Here is an 18,968-nt window from a genome sequence, read left to right as displayed (position 1 = left end):
TCTCATCTTCTGTTTATTTAAATGAGCCCAATTTGCTTTCACTTATGACTGTACTGAGAGGGCCCAAAACAGGAGAATCCATTAAATGTTATTTTTAACATCTCTTGCTTAAGTAATTTTTATTTTGGTTTTGGCAGGACAGAGAAGCTGATTCATAATTTTTTAGCACTTGGGATTAGCACTTCTGATTACATTCCAAAGCGTGGAAAATAAAAACTGTAGGAGATTGTGTCATTTCAATAGCAAAGGAGAAACCTGGCCTGTCCAGATCACGAACCTCCTCTGACTTGCCATGTGGTACAGTATATGCACATCACGTCATGTAAATGTCATCTTCACTCATCTGGTGTGTGGAATTCCCATTAAGTGGAGATCGGTGCAGCCAAGTGGTGATGAATATGCAATGTGGAGCTGCACTGAAAATCCACAGGGCAGATCAGAGAAGAAAAATTTCTGGTTAGTATTGGATACTGGCCTCAAAATCTGACTTACTTACAGTCCAGCTATTCAGATTATTTCCTCGCAGTTACACTTCACAGCAGAAAACAGATGTTTAATTCTCCCTCCAAGACAGGCAGAATAAATGTTCATGAAATAGCAGAATGCGTTCCCACTGCAATAGAGAGCAGCTCTGCTAAGACTGACAGCAACTTGTTTCTCTGCATGGTGTTTGTGTTCTGCCAATTATCTGACAGTTTGGTGTCTGTTTAGCATCTTGTGGTGACATAAGCATCTCAGGTACCTTGTCTTTCTTGCTACCAAGCATGAAACAATGACTTTCATACAAATGTCACAGAAGTCAACAGCTTTGATTATGGGGTCAGCTCCAAACTGGCTCAGACTGTGGTGCCTGGGAATGGAGAGAACAGTTCACTTAAAATGAGGAGTCCATGCTCATGTTCTCTTGGCTGATATGACTTCAGCAGACCAACAGTCTTGAGTTGCCCCAGGGATGTATGAGGGCCAGACACAATCCTGACCTTCTGTTGGCAAATTATCTCACATTCCAGTGATAAACCCCAAACTGCAAGATATCCTTGTCTTAATTTTACAAGGTTTTATTCAATGCATTCTTACATTTTAGCAATAAAACGTGCAAGTGATAGCAGTATTGCAGTAGGACACAAGAACATATCTTTGATAGGGTAGGCATGGAGCAAAAGATTAAGAAAGGGCAGGAGGAAAGGGAACAATAGTTTATGGCTGGACTTTAGTCTTCCAGAACTGGAAATCTTAAAAGAATTTACAATGCTTTATTCTTCTCACTAAAACTGAATACTTAATTTAAAACTTTTAAAAGAACAAGCAGAGTGGAGCAGCTGACAAGACCAAGGATGGTTTGCATATTATGAATTCACCATGATGATGCTGAGAAGTCACCAGCCCGAACACCATCTGCTCTGCTCCCTACAACTGAGCAAGCCAGGAGCTCTGGAGTCCACACAACCACTTCAGCTGCAACAGCAGTAGCACAAACCAGAAGTCAATCTTCAAACCTCCAATTTGGGGGAAAACTTAAGGATATTACTTTACACTATGGCATCTTGAAATGGAAAGGACTAAGGAACCTATTGGAAAAAAGTGCATTTTCTCAGGTTCCAGCAACAGGTATAAGCAAAGGGTTGGGGCTGTAGCCTTGTGATAACAAAACCTGGGTGATACTGATGATTTGGGGTTTGCCAGACTGTGCCTGGCCAGGTGAGGTGGGTGAAGGGGAGCTGGCCCCACAGCCCCGGAGCAGAACTGGCAGGAACACAGGGTGGCACCATGGGCATCCAGCCTCCTCCCTGGCTCCAGTGCAGATGCAGCCTCAGCCACAGGCTTTTACAGCTAGTAAAGGCTCAGGTTTAAAGCAGACACCTCCAAAGACCCATCACTATTCCCATGGTATTATCAGTAGCACCTCAAAGCCTTTGGGATTGAAACTGCATTAGCGTAGGGACTGGGTACCAGCCCACCATCAGCGGGGCGCTGGCAGCATCGCAGCCAGCTCTGGGGCACGGCAGAGCACTGAGGCACAGAGGGATTTGCTCCTTGGTGCAGGGAAGAGGCAATGCCTGCTGGTCTCCACACAGTGCCGTAGCCACGCAGTCGCCTTTCTGCTCGGCCAGTTCCTCTCGACACCCGCCCTTAATCTGTAACTGGGATCTCAAGGATTTAACAAATCCCTGCCATTTTATGAGGAACTCTGAGGAGCTCTCTGGGACACACCCCAGCCCCCACCGAAGCAAATATCCTCCTCAAATATCTTTATGTCTGAAGCAGAAGAGATCAAGAGAAATACTGTGCCCTGCAACTAAATACTTCCTGGCTCAGTGTCTTTAACCATGAATCTTTGTATTGTCTCTGTGTTCTGTATAATTATTCTACCTCAGAAGAGAGGATGAGCAGGAAATAAGATCCTCTGAGTAACACATGCACAGGGTTTTTTTTACATTTGCATGATTGCTACTCTCAAGATGTCTCATTTCACCTTGTAACAGAACTATTTGGTGTGACAAACGCACAATCCACCAATTTTTTGTTTTATATTCAGCTGGATTTATTACTCCAGAGAGCTTTAAATCACAGCAGTGACGTGTTATAACACCATTTGGTCCACTGAAACAATAAAGTATTTCTGAGGAAGGATGTTTTGAAGCCCTAGAAATAGGACTCCAGACATGCAAGTTCAATTTCTCGCTCTGACTTATTGAAGTGAAAGCACCTGTTCACTCTTCTACCGGCTCAGGGCTGCACCTATACGGTGGAAAACTAAGAGGTATGAGCAGTCTTTTAAACAGTATATAAGCAGTAAAATGGAGTTCTGACTTGACTGAAACTATCTAGGAATTCAAGTTAAATTTGTCGATGTTTCAAACAAAATTTAAAAGGACGACATTGTTTGTAAACATCCCCTTTCAAAAGAAAATTAAATGTTTTGTTTTGGGAATGCTAAAGCAGTTGATCTAAAACATCTTCTGAGTAGCATTCTTAACTCTACTTTGGAACAGCATTTCCGTTTCAATATTGTACTGAAAAGAGTTAAACAAAAAGTAACTATGAACAGAAGACAGCTCAGTTTCTGGTCAGGCAAAATGTTTCGGGCTAACTCAATATAATTCTCACTAATTAAAAAAAAAATAATTGGAGAGCTTCTCTTACATCTTGCTGCAAATTTTTCATGTGTCCAATTTCCAACCCAGGTACTGAATCAGGAACCCCCCCAGGTAGCTTTCTCAGCTCCATCTGAAATTCTTTCTTCCTCTTAAAAGTGGGAGTCCTTCTGGGCTCACACTTTGCTTTACTCTGTGAGTACACACATGTTCTTGTGTAAACTGCAGAGCACAGCAGGGCTTCATGGTGATTTCTGTGCACTAATGGCTCCAATACCTTCCTCCTCATCCAAGGCATTGTCATCTCTATCACTCCACGGTCAGCAAAAGGACAAAATGGCCCCTACCTTGAACAGCAGTTGTCCAAGGTCAGGCTTGTGTTGTGCATGCTAAGTAGAAATCAGGTTATTTGGTATTCATCTTACTTTAAGACTAGGGCCTGAATCAACACCTTTTATGTCACATTTATGATATAAATTATACCTCATTAGAGTCAGCTAAGGCTTTATTCAAGTATATTTATAGAAAATATCCATATGCAGTGTTATCAGAGATTTCAATGTAAATGACTATGCTAGTTGAAACCTTATTAGAGTATGCCATTTGCATGCTGTGGAGTGGGTTCTTAATGTGGTTCTGGCATGATTTGTAACTACAGCAGATATGGTCCTAGCCACTGTATATCAGGATTACATTCCTCAGAAGGGCAGACTGCCCTGGAAGCAAATGAACAGGGAATAAAAATAGTCCATAGTTCTGGATCCAAAGCAATGAATCCAGATTCTTTCTTCATTGTCTTTAATATAAACAAATCCAAACCAGAATTTCAATAATTAGTAAAAAAAAAATAATAATCCATCAATATTTCTCCAGACAAAATTCTGATTATCTGTTTTGATTCTGTAAGAAACAGCCCACAAGCTTTCCTTGATTCCACTACCTAATAAATTAGTGCAAATATTGGCATCAGTTAAAAAGTTAGGGAAGGAAAATTGAGGAGTTGGGAACGATTCTACAGAAAGTGATGGATTTCTCTTAAAAATGAAAATCCCAGAGACCATAAATTTGATATGAGGTTTCTTAGTTAAAAGGAGGCATTTTAAAGGGTGATTTTTTTAATGGAATCAAAAAGCATTTTGATAAAAGAGCTTTTGACTACTTCCACTAAATATCTTCTTCCAAAGCAAAAGCTGTGCTGCAGTATCATGAATCAAGACATGCGCGTATGTTCCCTTTTGCAGGCTTGCTTTGATCTGAAACTCTGCTCTACATCCATCTTTATAAATGCAAATTCTTAGTTCCCTAATTTTTTCAAGGCCACTATGTAATTTGCTCTGTAAATTTAGAATCATGCCTAATGCTGGAGCAGATGAAAGCAAGAAAATCTCCAAAGAGGAATGCAAACATGTATAATCCTTCAAAGGGAAGCCTTATGCTACTCTGAAACAGTATCTTTCTGGAACTGCTTATTATGCATCTTACTTACATGACTGCGCTCTCTCCCATTTAACAACAGGAGGAAACAATTCAGCGGGCACGGGAGGAAGATGAGAAGAGGAAAGAAATAACTAATCATTTCCAGGGCACGCTAAGTGAAATCCAGGCTCAGATCGAGCAGCAAAGCGAGAGGAACATGAAGCTCTGCCAGGAGAACACGGAGCTGGCAGAGAAGCTGAAAAGCATCATTGACCAGTACGAGCTGCGGGAAGAGGTGAGAGCAATGCCCTGTCTGCCCGTGGGGACAGGCAGCAAACCCAGATTCCCCAGGGGAAAGCAGAAAGCAGAAAGAACCCTCCTCGCTGGCTATAGCTTGGGTGTCTTGTGGAGGTAATGGGAGTAGCCCCCCCACACCTTGCCATCTGAGCTGGACTATGCATGCAGCAAGCCTGCCGGACTCCACATGGCAAACTCTGTGGTCAAGGAGTTGTGCGGGCCAGCACCCTGCCTAACAGCACCCTTGCTGCTGCGGGGAGAGGGGCTGAGGTGCCCAAGCAGCAAGGTGTGCCAGCTGCCTGCTAAGCTGCCCCCTGGCCCCCTCACAGCTCCCCTAAATCCCCAGGGACCTCCCCCAGCACCACTTTCCTGCTTCCCCCCAAGTCCCCACCAAGCATGTCCCATATCCCATCTTTTTGGACAGCCTGCTCTGCTGGTGATGCCAAATATACTTTTGCTCCCTCCAGATACAGGTTGCTGGAAGGGCTCTGATGTAAATGCTTTGACCCTTCCCCAGAAGCAGAAAATCAAGAAGACGGATAAAGGAGGCCCTTTCCATTGGAATAGATTCTTCTTTGCAGGCACAATGCTTACCATAAGATCTAGCAGATAATAGGCAGATGGGAAATTATTCTTTCTGTAAACATTAGAGTCGGTCAGAAAATTTTGACACAAAAAAAACTTTCCAGTAAAATCCCAAACTACCATTTTTATCTTATTTTATGACAAATGCTAACAAATATCACAGTGGGTCTTTTTATTGTTTCTAAATACATTTACTGTCAGCCTCAGTGCAACCAGACAACATTATCATGCTAAATAAAACATAAGTAATCTTCCCTTACAATCTGGAATGCCCAATACAATACATACATTTCCAAATCTGTTGCATCATGTATGAAGTCTTATGCTGAACAAAGGCAATGTACATTCCTGTCTTGTGGTTTCTATGAGAAGAAATTGTAAAGCAGAGGGATGCACTCAGAATGTTTGCTCCTGCAAGTTTTATCTAAATGAAGCAAGACTGAAGAGGGCTATCAGCAACAGTCACCTCCTGAAGGTCACCATGGAGCCAGACATTTTTACAGGCCAGGGGAGGCCTCTGGTTCATATGGTCTGACCTCCTCCACATCCCCACTCATGTACCTTCACCCAGGCCCTCCAAGCCCACGTTGCACACGTGTGGCCAGAGCAAAGGGGATGTACAGGGCTTGTGTTCACAGAAAGGATGGCATGAGCTGTGCACAAGCTCCCAAGCACTGCAGGTGAAATGTGTCTTTACACATTTATCCACACAGTGGCTTAGATCTGCTGGACACTTAACAGCTCAAAAGAAGTGTTTCCCCTGCATATTTGTTACTGACGAGCGGTTATTTGATGTTCACTTATATTGGATTATACTGTTGACTTCATATGTAGACCATAGAACTGGCAAAGACGCTAAGGCTTTTTCTTTTTTTTCCTACAATAAATCAAAATAGATAATGTAAACAGGTTTCCCTTTCCATGCAAATTATGGCACAGTTTCTTCTTATCAGTGCTGTAGTTTTTCAGTAATTGCAATAGATTGGGAGTCTTCCTGTTTTGCAATATTTTTGTTTCATGAATGTTCCAGTAGATACCTGTACATGCATGAGCATGAAGATCTGTGTACATAATTGAACTTGCACATTCAGCGGAATTTATTTTCTTGCAGCACCTTGATAAAATATTTAAGCACAGAGAACTTCAACAGAAACTGGTGGATGCCAAGTTGGAGCAGTCTCAGGAAATGATGAAGGAAGCCGAGGAGCGACATCAGAAAGAAAAGGAATACGTACCTATCCTTCTAATCTGTCTGTCTTTTATCTGACTTTAGGCCAAAATGAGCCCTGCATGCTATTTCACTAATATATTGGTCCTTCAGGTCCAAGCTGGGATATATTAGCAGAGATGTTTTTATTGTTACTGTCAATGCTCGATGTAAAGAAACAGCCCCTGAAAGGCTGCTTTCATTGGCATTTACAGTTTTTGAAGCAAACTGCAGAGCAGTAAGTTAGAGCACAGACTGCTCTAGCTAACTCACCGTTACTATACAGTTGATTCATCGTGACGTTGAGTCAGGTGATGCCATTAGTTTTCAAACAGCTCTGATATTTGATACTCCATCTCCCCACATGATAAATGAGCACATTTAAACAATCAGAGAGGAGAACAAAAACATGAGTTTAAAGTGAGATGGCTGAAGGCTGGTATCCTCCCAGGCTCTGAGCCTCCCCAGATGTCCTCTGTGGGTCCCGTTTTGCCAGCAGAAGAGGCTACAGGAGCTGCTTGCTGTGACAGAGCCTCCCCTTCTCTTTTGCAGAGGTTCCCCTTCCCCACGTTGGTCTGTCAGTGCCTCTTTCGGGCAGGAAGGGTCTGGGTTCATTTAACAGCCCCGTCTGCCATTCCTCCCTACCTGGCAGAGGGGACATCTCTAGGAGGGGGACAGGGAGGAGCAGCTCCAGGTGGGATATTCCCTGAAGGCACAGCTGGGACAGGAGGAGAGCACTCCTCTCTGGTCTCACACATCTTGCGACTCAATCAGACCAAAATTAATTTTCTCAGACTGCCTGGTATTTTCACAGCAATCCTCACACCTACAAAGGATCAGAGTTCCACACTGACACCTAGTCCCTCTCCTGGGTGGTGGCAGCAGCTGAGACTACTCAGGGGGAGCAACGAGCTCTCATCGGCTGGAAGAGAGCTTTAGTTTTCACCAGTCCTTCAGCTAACTCAGGAGCAGCATGAGAGCGCTCTAAAGAGAGGATAGTTATCCCCTCCCCATATCTGGAAACAGATTAATTAGCACAAGCATGGACAAGGTATCATAAAATATGGATGAAAATGTGGGGGTCTAAGCCTTGTAGCTAGAGCACAAGGGAAACACAGAAAACACCTCTTACCAAAAATTGCCTATAAAAGCACTTATCCTCTGTCTCTGCACTGATCTTGCAGCTGGGATACCCACTCCTGCTCGGCTTTACTCCTAGTTAAAGACTGAGGAGGAAGACGAGCTGGAGCTTCTCCGTGTGCACATCTGCATGTCACTGCATGACAATTTGTGTCCCAGCTGAGTTATTCCCTGTCACTGTGAGGCCTATGTAAAGCCAAATCCCAAAATTTTATTCATGACCATTGATTCTTGTCAGATTCAAACCCAAGGAAACATTTCCAAGAAATCCCTTACAATGATAAAGCAAATTTGGGCTTACTTTACTGCTGTCACTGGGAGTTCTGCTACTGCGTACCAGATTTCAGATACTGGGAAAAAAAACAGAAGATGGAAAAGACAGGGCATTATCTCTGTGGAAAACTGACACATACAGCCTTCTATCAATGACCTTTCTTGCTGTGCCTCACACAATATGAGTTTTGGGGCTACCTGTAGCCTATAACCGGCCCTGTTTCTAGCCAAACCTTCTTTGTGTATTTTATCCAGAACTGATATACACAGTTTTGATACTTTAATTTCTTTTAAAGCAGTGAAAGTCATCACCATCTACATTTGGGAGTGGGAGATTTTCTTTGTGGCTTTGCTGTGTGTATGATTAGCACCTATGAAATAACAGGTTCGGAAAAAAGCTACAAAGCCTTTAAGCAGTGGGTGTATAATGATATGCACCATGTACAAAGAATATTTTTCACACTGTCCAAACTCATGCTTAAAAACCCTGCGTTTGAGGTAGGCTGGCGATGTATGGCTGTATCACCTCAGAGCAAGGTAGATTTAGCTGAAGAACTGAAGTGACTGGCCAAAAGCCATGCAATGAGTCAAGGCACAATTAGCATGTCATGATTCATCACAGGTAGCCCAGCACCCAGAGAGCTAGCCTACACTTGTCTCCCACCTCGATCCTATTGCTGAGCTCTTAGTCCCGCCCACCCAGCTATTGTGCTAGTGTCTGTGGGAGTAATGTATATATGTATGAAATCAAGGTGTTTTTGATGGAGTCTTCTAATTTAGTTGTATCTCTCTCCAGCTCAGAGCCTTACTGCATTTCAACATCCTTTCATTTGAGGGAACAGCTTTCAGAACCTTTCCATACCATTTATTACTTCCCTGTGCCTGACTTTTGCTTCAGGTTTTTGCAAATGTCCTTAAATGAAAATTTTTGTATTCTTTTATCTGTTTGATTACTCCTTAAAGGCTCACTTTGATGTCTTCCTAGGCAGTTCTTCCATGTAGAAATCTTTGCCCCTATAGAAAACTTCTTTACCTCAGACAAGGAGAGATGTCCCATCCTGCAGCCTCTGTACATCACATCTCAATAGGCAGGTTATCTCATTGCTCACACAATTCACCTACACATCCAGCTAAGAATGTGATTCCCTGTATAAGGAGCAATGGTTTATACTGTGTGGCCTTCCCAAAGGGTCAACTTTACCTAAGGATGCAATTTTGCTATCAACCCATAATCAATGTTATGTGGACTTCCTCACTATAGCATACATTTTTAACATTTGTAATACAAACTCTGATGTGCAATTAATTGCAGTTTAAAGCCTCTGTGGCTTTCAAGTATATGACTGGAAGGTATTGATCAGATTTCTACACAATTGGAATTTGCAGAGTCTGGCAGCAAAAAGGGAATCTTAATTTTCGTTAAGCCAGTCCCTAGATCCATGTCATTAAATTGGAATGTATGTTCTTGGAGACTGGCTTTTTTTAGTCCTGAGAATGATGTGACTGTCTGGGCCTCCAGCACTATCACAGCTCTAATAATATAGTATAACATCACCACATTTCACTGAAGTGCTGCTTTGTAAACACCATATGCAATATTTATTCATTTCTTTATACTTCAGCTTCCTTGTTACCACTTCATAGCCTATTAATAAATACATTAGTTCTCTTGATTCATTTTCTCCCAGCTTGGTGTTTGCAGGTGACCTCAGGCTGCATAAGAGTGCGTGCTAATTTGAGCAAACCTCTGTCTGGCTTGCTTCCATTACAGAAGAGTTTATTAACTCTTGGATTTTGACTGGCTGCAGAAGCTATGTGGGTCAATAGGAGAGAAGAAGGATTTCATTAACAAGCAAAAGAAACAACTTTTCTTTGCCTTCTCTGTCCATCTCTCGCGTTGTGGCAGAACACATGGCGTGGAAGGTGGGACCTTTCATTATCCCAGGCACACTGGGTATGAAGGTAACCCTAGCTGAGATTGAAGCAATGCAGATAAAAGCCCAGTTCTTGGAAATAATGACTGGCCTAGAGACTGGGTAGCTCTGAAAGTTTTCAAAGCACTTTTCATTAGATCATTCAAACCAGACACCCTGTAATTCCTAAAAAAAACCCAAACCCAAAACTCAAACAAGTATATATCAAAGAAACGTGAAACTTAGAAATCCAGATTTCATCCAAACTTTAAAAAAATTATTTTCATGTGTGTAAAACATACCCTCTTCCAAGAAGACAAATGCATGAACTGAGGCTCATTTATCCTAGGCTTACTCATACCATCTCTTTTTACTTGCTATGACACAACCTATTTGAAATTTTAGTCAACAAGATCTAAACTCAAGAATTTGACTTATCTCCATTGAACCAATCATCAAATTAAATTCTCAAAATAAATATTAAGAGGCAGGTATAAAATAAACAGAACGTGGTATTTCTTCATAGAATGCATACTTGAGCTGTAAAACATTCTTGTCTAGGAAATTGTAGATGGCGAATATTCAGTGGATCCATATAAAAAGGCCAAATTGATGGAAGAAAGATTTTTCTAGAGCTTATATATATATATAAGCCCCAAGTTTAATTCATACAGTCTTTGTGCCACAAATAGCTAGACAGGGAAAGAATTCATCATGTTGTTCAGTCAGCATTTGTAGAGTACATCCTCAGCTCTTTCGCCAGGTGGTATTCAAGTAGTTTACATGTGTTATTTCCAAAAAAATGGTTAGAATAAAAATTTTTATTAGGGGTCAGATACATTTGCTGCATGTGGCTCTACTCACCTTTCACTTCCAATATGAGAATAGGATCTGTTGACTTACATAGCACTTTCATTTTAAACATCTTTTCAGGCCCCAACTGTGCTATTTTAAACAGTACAATTTAATCCAACAGAAGAAAGTCCTGTGGTAAACTAACTTGTTTATATCTCATTTCTCAAGCTATCATTAGCATTTTTTTTCTAAAATACATTTGGCCTAACCAGTAAAACGCTTTATAAATGTCTGGTAGGCAATAAGCACATTTCTTTAACACTTCAGTAAATGTTTCCTGCTTTCAGATTAAACCAATTGCTAGAGTATTACTGCACACTTTGGAAGTGCTGACTCAGAACTGCAGCCTGAAAAAGTCTTGTACACCTCATTCCTACAATTCATTCACCCTCGACCGACCCTCCCATCTGCAGCCTGTGCATCAGAATGTCATTTTGCCAAATACCTTGTAGCAGGGAATCACACTTTACCAGGAGCAGCCAGGGATGAAACTGCAGTCAAGCTCTTCCTGGGCTGCCTCCTTGATTTAAGTGAGACATTTATCACCCTGAGCTGGGATTCTCTGCTGATGGCATGTCAATGCAAATGGAGCCCAAAGATAACAGGCACCAGTAAATGTATGACATTTAGTATGAATTCCCTTTCTGAAAGCTCGAAGATTTTTTGAGGCACATCTGACTGTGACGGTACATGTATGCTAAGTTCTGATCATTAATGCAAAAGGGAGTTTGCCATTCACTGGAGAGCAGGAATTTGGCCAGAGCTGTGCTGAAATGAATGTGCCAGAAAGTATCATATTCACTTTCTAGAAGTCTGGTGAAGATATGGTTAAATACACACTTTTTAGAGTCCACTGTACACTTCATTCCAAGTAGGTTTTGAAATCCTATTCAGATATGCCTTTGGAAACCAAATGCCTTGTCCCACATCTCAGGATAGCACTAAATACTCTGTCTTGCCTAACTCCTCTAACTACATTCCTCTGAAAATTAGATCACTCCTTATCAGTGGCAGAAGCATAGGTAGCTGGAGGACGAGGATTTCCAACTGATAAACTAGAGACCTAACAATTTTCTCTCTGTTGCCCAAAACACAGCTCCTGAATCAAGCTGCAGAATGGAAGCTCCAGGCCAAAATGTTAAAAGAGCAAGAGACTGTCCTGCAGGCACAGGTGAAGTAGGAGAGGTGATTGCATGGTGTGCCTTTGTTTCCCAGTTTTTAACCTGTGAGGCATGTTCCAGGTAAAGTATCCAAACTATTTCCTATGTATTCCTTCTAGCCTCATTCTACATCACATAGACTATTGCAAAGGAAACAGGTTATTTTCAAGCCAACTGTAAGGTAATGCCCATACTGCAAATCATACTGTGGCATGTAGGTTGTTTAGTCTGGAGAAGAGAAGGCTTGGGGAGACCTTATTGCAGCCTTTCAGTATTTAAAGGGTGCTTATAATAAAGATGGAGACAGATTTTTTTACTAGGGCATGTAGTGATAGGACGAGGGGTAACGGTTTTAAATTAGAAGAGAGTAGATTTAGATTAGATGTAAGGAAGAAATTCTTTACCGTGAGGGTGGTGGGGCGTTGGAATAGGTTGCCCAGAGAAGCTGTGGATGCCCCCTCCCTGGAAGTGTTCCAGGCCAGGTTGTTCGGGGCTTTGAGCAGCCTGGTCTAGTGGAAGGTGTCCCTGCCCATGGCAGGGGCGTTGGACTAAATGATCTTTAAAGGTTCCTTCTGACCCAAACCATTCTATGGTGCTGTGATTTATGAGTGTTTACAGTACTCAACCACACAACAATGTGTGTGCTTTGGCTTGATTATTCACTATAACTACCCTTCAGGCAGGTTTCTAATACAGCAAAACACTGGAGTACATACATATCATGAAACATGTTTACCAAACTGGAGCTGATGTGCTCATGTGCTTTTCTGGAGTGGGGTGCGAAGGTAGTGTTTTCATTAACTTTAGCAGGAATTCTGCCTACTAAGAGATTATACAAAGGGGCCTCTAGGATTTCAGTGTTTAGTTGGAATTTGAAACATTCAATAAAATAAAATTACACTAAGAGTCAGGCTGGAGTGAAAGGCAGTAAAACCAAGAAACAGGCAGTATATACTACACTTTGAGAGCAATGTAATAATTGCCCTTGAATATCAGTGAGAACACAAGATGACATGCTGGACTTCCACATCAAAAAGAGACAGCATTGGTAGATTTTCCTAGACTTACAGAAACAGTCATGTAGATTTATCTTCTTTGACCTGCCCGTGAGAAAGGTCCCCACAAGCAGAGCTTATCAGGGAGTGTGGTGGGGGATTTGGTGTCAGTCCTTCAGCCCCTCTGCAGCTGCCCATCTCCTCACCCACCAGGAAGCCACCTCTTAGCCCTTGATCACAGTTAATTGTACTGGTAAGTTGTTCCAGCTCTGCTCTTGTAGATGGTCTAATTCCTACCTGTTGAGCACTCAAGAAAGGCTAGCATTAAACTGATAACCTGGAAACCTGCTAAAAGGGGTTTGGTCCTTTAAGTGTTTTTTCAAAGGCTAAGATAAGCGCACCAAAGAATATCACATAAACTGCTGCTGACACCAGTTTGACAGGTTCTGCAACCAAACCTCAAAGGCCTCCAGCTGAGTCTGTCCCAACTGCAAACCTGCTTCCAATTTTCTCAGAGTGGTTTTAATTAAACTTTTATGTTCAGCCAGAATGAGCTTTGTATGCAGGCAGACCTCTGTAGCCCGTTTAATGAAACTGAAGGTATTGATAAAAGCTAGAATATATTAAGCATACGTCTGAAACAGTAAAATTGTTTTTAGAAAATTCCAGTCAAACAAGCCTGCAAAGGCATTGATAATACATGTGCCCCTTTCAGACTTGTGTAGACAAAAATTAAGTGATTCACTTGCTGAAATGAAACATGAAGTTAGGTGTTCTACTCAAGTGTGAGAGCTCTGTCACTTACACAGCAGCCTCCATTCAGAATTACTGGGAATAATAACATTATTATTATTTCCAGTATGGTAGCACTGAAGGGCCTCCCTCATGGACCAGGTGCTGTCATGCAAGGCATTGGGCTAGCGCAGAACAGAAAAAGCATAAAGAGCTCCTTGATGCAAACAGCACAAAACAACAAATAGATATTAACAGAGGAACAACTGCATGGAAATTATGAGAAGACATTGGTCAACGAGATAAGGAGAAGCCATAGCACAGCCCTCACCGCCTGCTATAGTGAGTGAGATACCACTCCATTTTAAAGGAGGTGATGAACGCTCACCGCTTCCTTGAGCTGTAAAGAATGAGGGGACATCAGCTCCATGCCAGCCTGTCTCTGGGCAGCACAATGTGCCTGAGATGGCCAAATCTCACCCTCCAGATGGTGACAGGGATCTGGCACCAGCTGAAGGAATACACCCAAACAGTGGTTCTGCTTCCCAGGATGCTGCAGGCCTCCCCAGGCATGTTGCTTAGGCAGACTTTTTTAGCTTCATGCTTTGAAACAAAGTGAGAAGATAAAAGTCAGCTGAGGCCTTTAATTTTTGTTACGTGGTGTAGTGCAACCACTGGGCTATGGCAACTGAGAAGAACGTGACAGGTACAAAGGGACGTCCTCGCTGTAACACCCTCACTCACAGTATGGCGATGCTGAGATGCCCCTGCTTCCCAAAGCCTTGCACTTTCACGTTCTCACTTGGCAGCAGCTCTGCCTCCACTCTCCCTGCCCTCACTGTCAGAGGGGCTGGATGGGCAGTGGGCAGCAGTGAGGGGGTCCTTGTCTCCCTAACTGAGGAACATGGGTGCATGCTCCTAGTGAGAGACAGCTCTCACAGCCTGTTACCAGCCACTATGACAACATTAATTTATTATTCAAATTTAAATTGCAGAAGCTATTCTTGGTGCTATGGTACTGCCTAGGGCCCCAGCTGAGATCTGAGCTTGCCCTGTTCAAACCTGGAAGGTTTTTAATCTAATTAAACAATAGGCAAATGTTGGAAGGGAAAAGCAGAGATAGAGAATTGAGGTGAGTTTTTTTTAAGACAACAGCTCTGAGCTAGGAGCCCTGGTTTGCTGGCTCCCACCCCTGCTCCCTCACTTGGCTTTGGGATGCTCAAGCGTTTCTCCTTAGAGCCATGACGTCTATCCCAAGTGTCTCACTTGGTATCAGTGTCCCGCTTATGCTGTGGCACTTGGACTGCTAAAACAAATCCCTCTGACTTTCTGTTTGTGCATAGGTCACAGTTCTGGCTACAGCGTAGTATAAATACAGACATGCAAGCTTCACAACAGCTAGCTCTGACATTGGCACCACAGAGCTCTGCGTGGATTAACCTCCCATGCCCTCACCCAGCTTGGCAGGGAAGGGCTGTGGCCAGTGCCATATTCACAGCCGCCAAGACCCTAACTACCTAGTTTAAACTTAGTTTGGGCATATCCACAGTACACTGCAGTTATGGCCATGACAAGGGGCATCATAACAACTAGTCAGAATGAACATGAAACATAATATAACCATATCTGATTTCAAAATCAGAATTAAACCCACCTCACTATTAGCAACATTTTCTAAATCTTCTGTTCCTTGGTAACTGAAGAGCAGTATCGGGGGAGGGTGTGTGTTGACTGGCACCACACAAAATAAAAGCTCCCAACTAAACATTTAGTCAGCTCCGTGCGGGTGCGGAGAGGGCAGTTAGCCTCCAGCCAGATGCCTGGATACTGCAGGCTGCTCTTGAACCTCCCACTGCTCTGCACCCACCCAGCCTCAGCCGCTGCGCAGAATCATCTAGGTTGGAAAGGACCTTGAAGATCACCTAGTCCAACCGTTAACCTAACACTGACAGATCCCAACTACACCATATCCCCAAGCGCCATGTCAACCCACCTCTTGAACACCTCCAGGGATGGGGACTCCACCACCTCCCTGGGCAGCCCATTCCAATGCCTAACAACCTGTTCTGTAAAGAAATACTTCCTAATAATTAGTCTAAACCTTCCCTGGTGCAACTTGAGGCCGTTACCTCTTGTCCTATCGCTTATTACTTGGTTAAAGAGGCTCATCACCAATCACTCTTTTTCTAACAAGAGCTGTCAGGCTGGACAGATGAAATGTCCAATCACCTAAACACTGCTGGGAGTGCTCTGGCACCAGAACAAAGGGGATGAGTTGGAGTTGGTCTTCTTTTCCAAAGAGCAGATAACTGTGCTTTATCTCCATAGCATCCTGCATGATTTTGGAGCTTTGAAAGTGCTTTTCCCACCCAGAAAAAAAAAAAAAACAAAAACAACAAAGAAACAAAAAAAAAAAAAAAAAAAAAAACAGAAAAAAAGCAGAAAACAAGAAAATCTTACAGAAAAACTAACCTCAGATCTTTAGAACACTTTTTTCCCCAAAACATCCACAGAATTTAGATATAAAAATATGAATTACTGACAAAATACATCCACAGATGAACTTTCAAGTGGCTACCAGGTATAAACTGATAGCAAAATATGGAACCCTAATAGTCTTAAACACTGGCACATTGCAACAGATCTTTCTTCTGCTCTGCTTCATGAAGCAAAGTGAAACTGGCAAAAGAGGCTGGCTGGAGATTATTTTCTCTGCCTTTGCCGGCCTTGCCCACAGCTGCAGTTCACAGGCAGGCTACAAAACAGAGCTGACAAGGTGCCCTCTCAGCTCACTCAAGCCATGCTGCAGGGACACAGCTTGAAGGAATCCAGTACAGGATCATGGCAGTGTGAAACAAAGGGTGGGCTTTGCTCAGTGGTGGGGCTACCCTACGTGCCAGATCACATAGAAAGAGAGCAGTGACACTCTTCTTCAACGGTGGAGTCCAGTGAAACACAAGTGCTGCCTGGTGCAGCTCCTGACCACAGTCCGAGCCACCACATGGGGATTGGAAAGATGGAAGAGGAGAAACTGTGACTGCAGCATGATGTGGAGATGCCTCTCACCCAGCTTGCTTGGACATCAGAAGCAGCATAGCCAGGGCAGCACCCAGCTCCAAGCCTGGCTCGTTGGGTAATCAGGAAGGCAGGTAAACATCTAGGCAGCCAGGCTGTACTGAGCTCCTCCACTAAAGCCTGCCAGAGCTTATGTCCTCAGGTTAAAGTTGAAGTTTGGTGATGTCTGCATGGTGAAGCAAGGCTTAGAGCTCAGGCACAGCTCTGACCACGTTGGCTCTCACCTTGAGTTAATCCCACTGCCTGGTCCTGCACAGCATCAGTGATCAGACCAGCTCAGGTTAGTCCCTGCCCATGGGGGTGGCCCAGGGATCACATTATCATTTTCCATTCCATAGGTCATCCTAGGAGTCCTTTCCTGTAGATGTGAGCCACAGCTGTACACAGAAAAGAAGTATACAGGTCTTGTGAGGAAAGGCAGGGATTGGAAAACTTTGTAGACTTTAATGCTGTCCTCCTGAAGTCTTCAAAGAGTTACCAAGGGAAATGTTTTCAGAAGTCTCCACTTCTAGGGAATTCTTTTGCTTCTGGACACCCTATGTAGAGACACCATAGCTGCAACATTCAGGAGTATAGGGCACGCATAATTCCCAGGTCTTTTTAAAATCACTGGCCTGGGTCTTTTTATTCTTCCTCAGTTTACCTTTCTGCAACAGAAGAATCATAATAGTTTGCTACCTTAAAAAGATGCAGAGAGTTTCAGTTCCCTAATGTCTGTGCTTCATGGTCTCCAAACAGAAGCTAATTTCCATGTCCAAACACAATACTTATTATCTTCTACCAAAGTAGAAGTTCACCATCCTGGAGACTCTGAAATTACTGTGGGTTTTTTTCTCTGTTAATGCAGATCACTCTCTACTCTGAAAGGTTTGAAGAATTTCAGAAAACATTGACCAAAAGCAATGAAGTGTTTGCCACATTCAAACAGGAGATGGAGAAAGTGAGTAGCAGCTCATACCTGAACTCTGTGCTTGAGACTTTCCTTTTAGATTTTGGTATTTCTCACCACAATAATTTTATCTGGTATGGAACTGTTTCTGCATATTTTGGAGAACAATCTCATCAACATCCAAATAAGATCTGGGGCACACTCAGACATGACTGACAGCAGCTTAGACCTCAGCACTGCAAGCTGAATATTTCACTTTCCTTTCCAGCTAAAACTGAAATTGCCTGGAAGAATAAACATTTTACCTAAAACCTAATGTGGTGGTTGGGTACAGACCCTCCAGAGACACCAAAGGGGGAGTCTGGTGCTGCGCTGGTCAGCCCATGTCTCCAGGAGTGTCCAGAGCCTCCTGAGTGACTGACACTGGTGCAGAGAGGTTGACACAGTCTACATGTCTTCCCACTGGAGCGTATAGGCAGAGCTGAAGCCCACCAACACCTTCCCACTATTAAGCCCAAGTGACTGTTTCCTTGCAGCTGGTATACTTATTTCCTGTAATGAACGGGAGTCAAAAAAACCAAACACACCCACGTGTCGTACCCACTTTCATAATAAACAGCATTCTGCTGTGCCACCAGGGCCCAAAATCCTGATGCCCTAATCCAGACAACCTCTAATGGTCTTCACAGAGAGTTCAGTCTACAGAAAACCAAAGGGAAAGATGTTGCTATTTAGCTAGTGCCGTGTTTTGGAGGCAGTATAGAGGTCACTAATCCAGAGGGAACTTCCTTGGCAGTGCTGGCTCAGAAGATACAACCCCTTCTTTAACTTCCCAGGAATCTAGCACTGTGGTCTGATAAAGAGACAAACAGAATAATTCCACCTTTTCTTTGCCTTCTGGTTTTGTGACGGTTTGTACTCTGGGAGTTGGCTATGCTTTTAACCACATAATCAACTGGTCCTACTTTAGGACTACAGACTGGAGGCTGAAAGTTATATGGCAGCTACTTAAAACTAAATCCATACCTTAACATAAATTATTACTTAGCACAGCCACTACAGCTGCTGGTAGCAGAGTTATGAGTACAGCCAAAGGCCTGAATAAAAGGGTTGTGCTAATTTCATCGGCAGCATGGAATTTCTGTTGTGATTCAGCTTTTCCTCCTGCTTCTGCAGATGACAAAGAAAATGAAGAAGTTGGAAAAGGATACTGCTACATGGAAATCCAGGTTTGAGAACTGTAACAGAGCGTTACTGGACATGATTGAAGAGGTGAGCAGTCTTTTTCTTCTCAGGATGCACCTCTTTCCCCACATAAAGCTTTAGCTAGGAGACG

General features: G+C 43.0%; 1 protein-coding gene across 1 annotated transcript in view; it reads left to right on the top strand.

Moving 5' to 3' along the window:
• TXLNB (taxilin beta) overlaps positions 1-18,968 on the top strand; it is a 44,903-nt gene that overhangs the window by 14,399 nt on the left and 11,536 nt on the right. Inside the window, exons 5-9 of the mRNA XM_074862688.1 lie at positions 4,612-4,806; positions 6,505-6,624; positions 11,878-11,952; positions 17,591-17,683; positions 18,809-18,904. Coding sequence (XP_074718789.1) covers positions 4,612-4,806; positions 6,505-6,624; positions 11,878-11,952; positions 17,591-17,683; positions 18,809-18,904 — 579 coding nt within the window. The remainder of the gene's footprint in view (positions 1-4,611; positions 4,807-6,504; positions 6,625-11,877; positions 11,953-17,590; positions 17,684-18,808; positions 18,905-18,968) is intronic.

Source organism: Strix uralensis, chromosome 3 (assembly GCF_047716275.1).
Source record: "Strix uralensis isolate ZFMK-TIS-50842 chromosome 3, bStrUra1, whole genome shotgun sequence".
In the NCBI taxonomy this organism is placed as follows: Eukaryota; Metazoa; Chordata; class Aves; order Strigiformes; family Strigidae; genus Strix; species Strix uralensis.
Note: the sequence above shows the minus strand (reverse complement) of the source record. Positions and strands in the feature narration are given on the sequence as shown.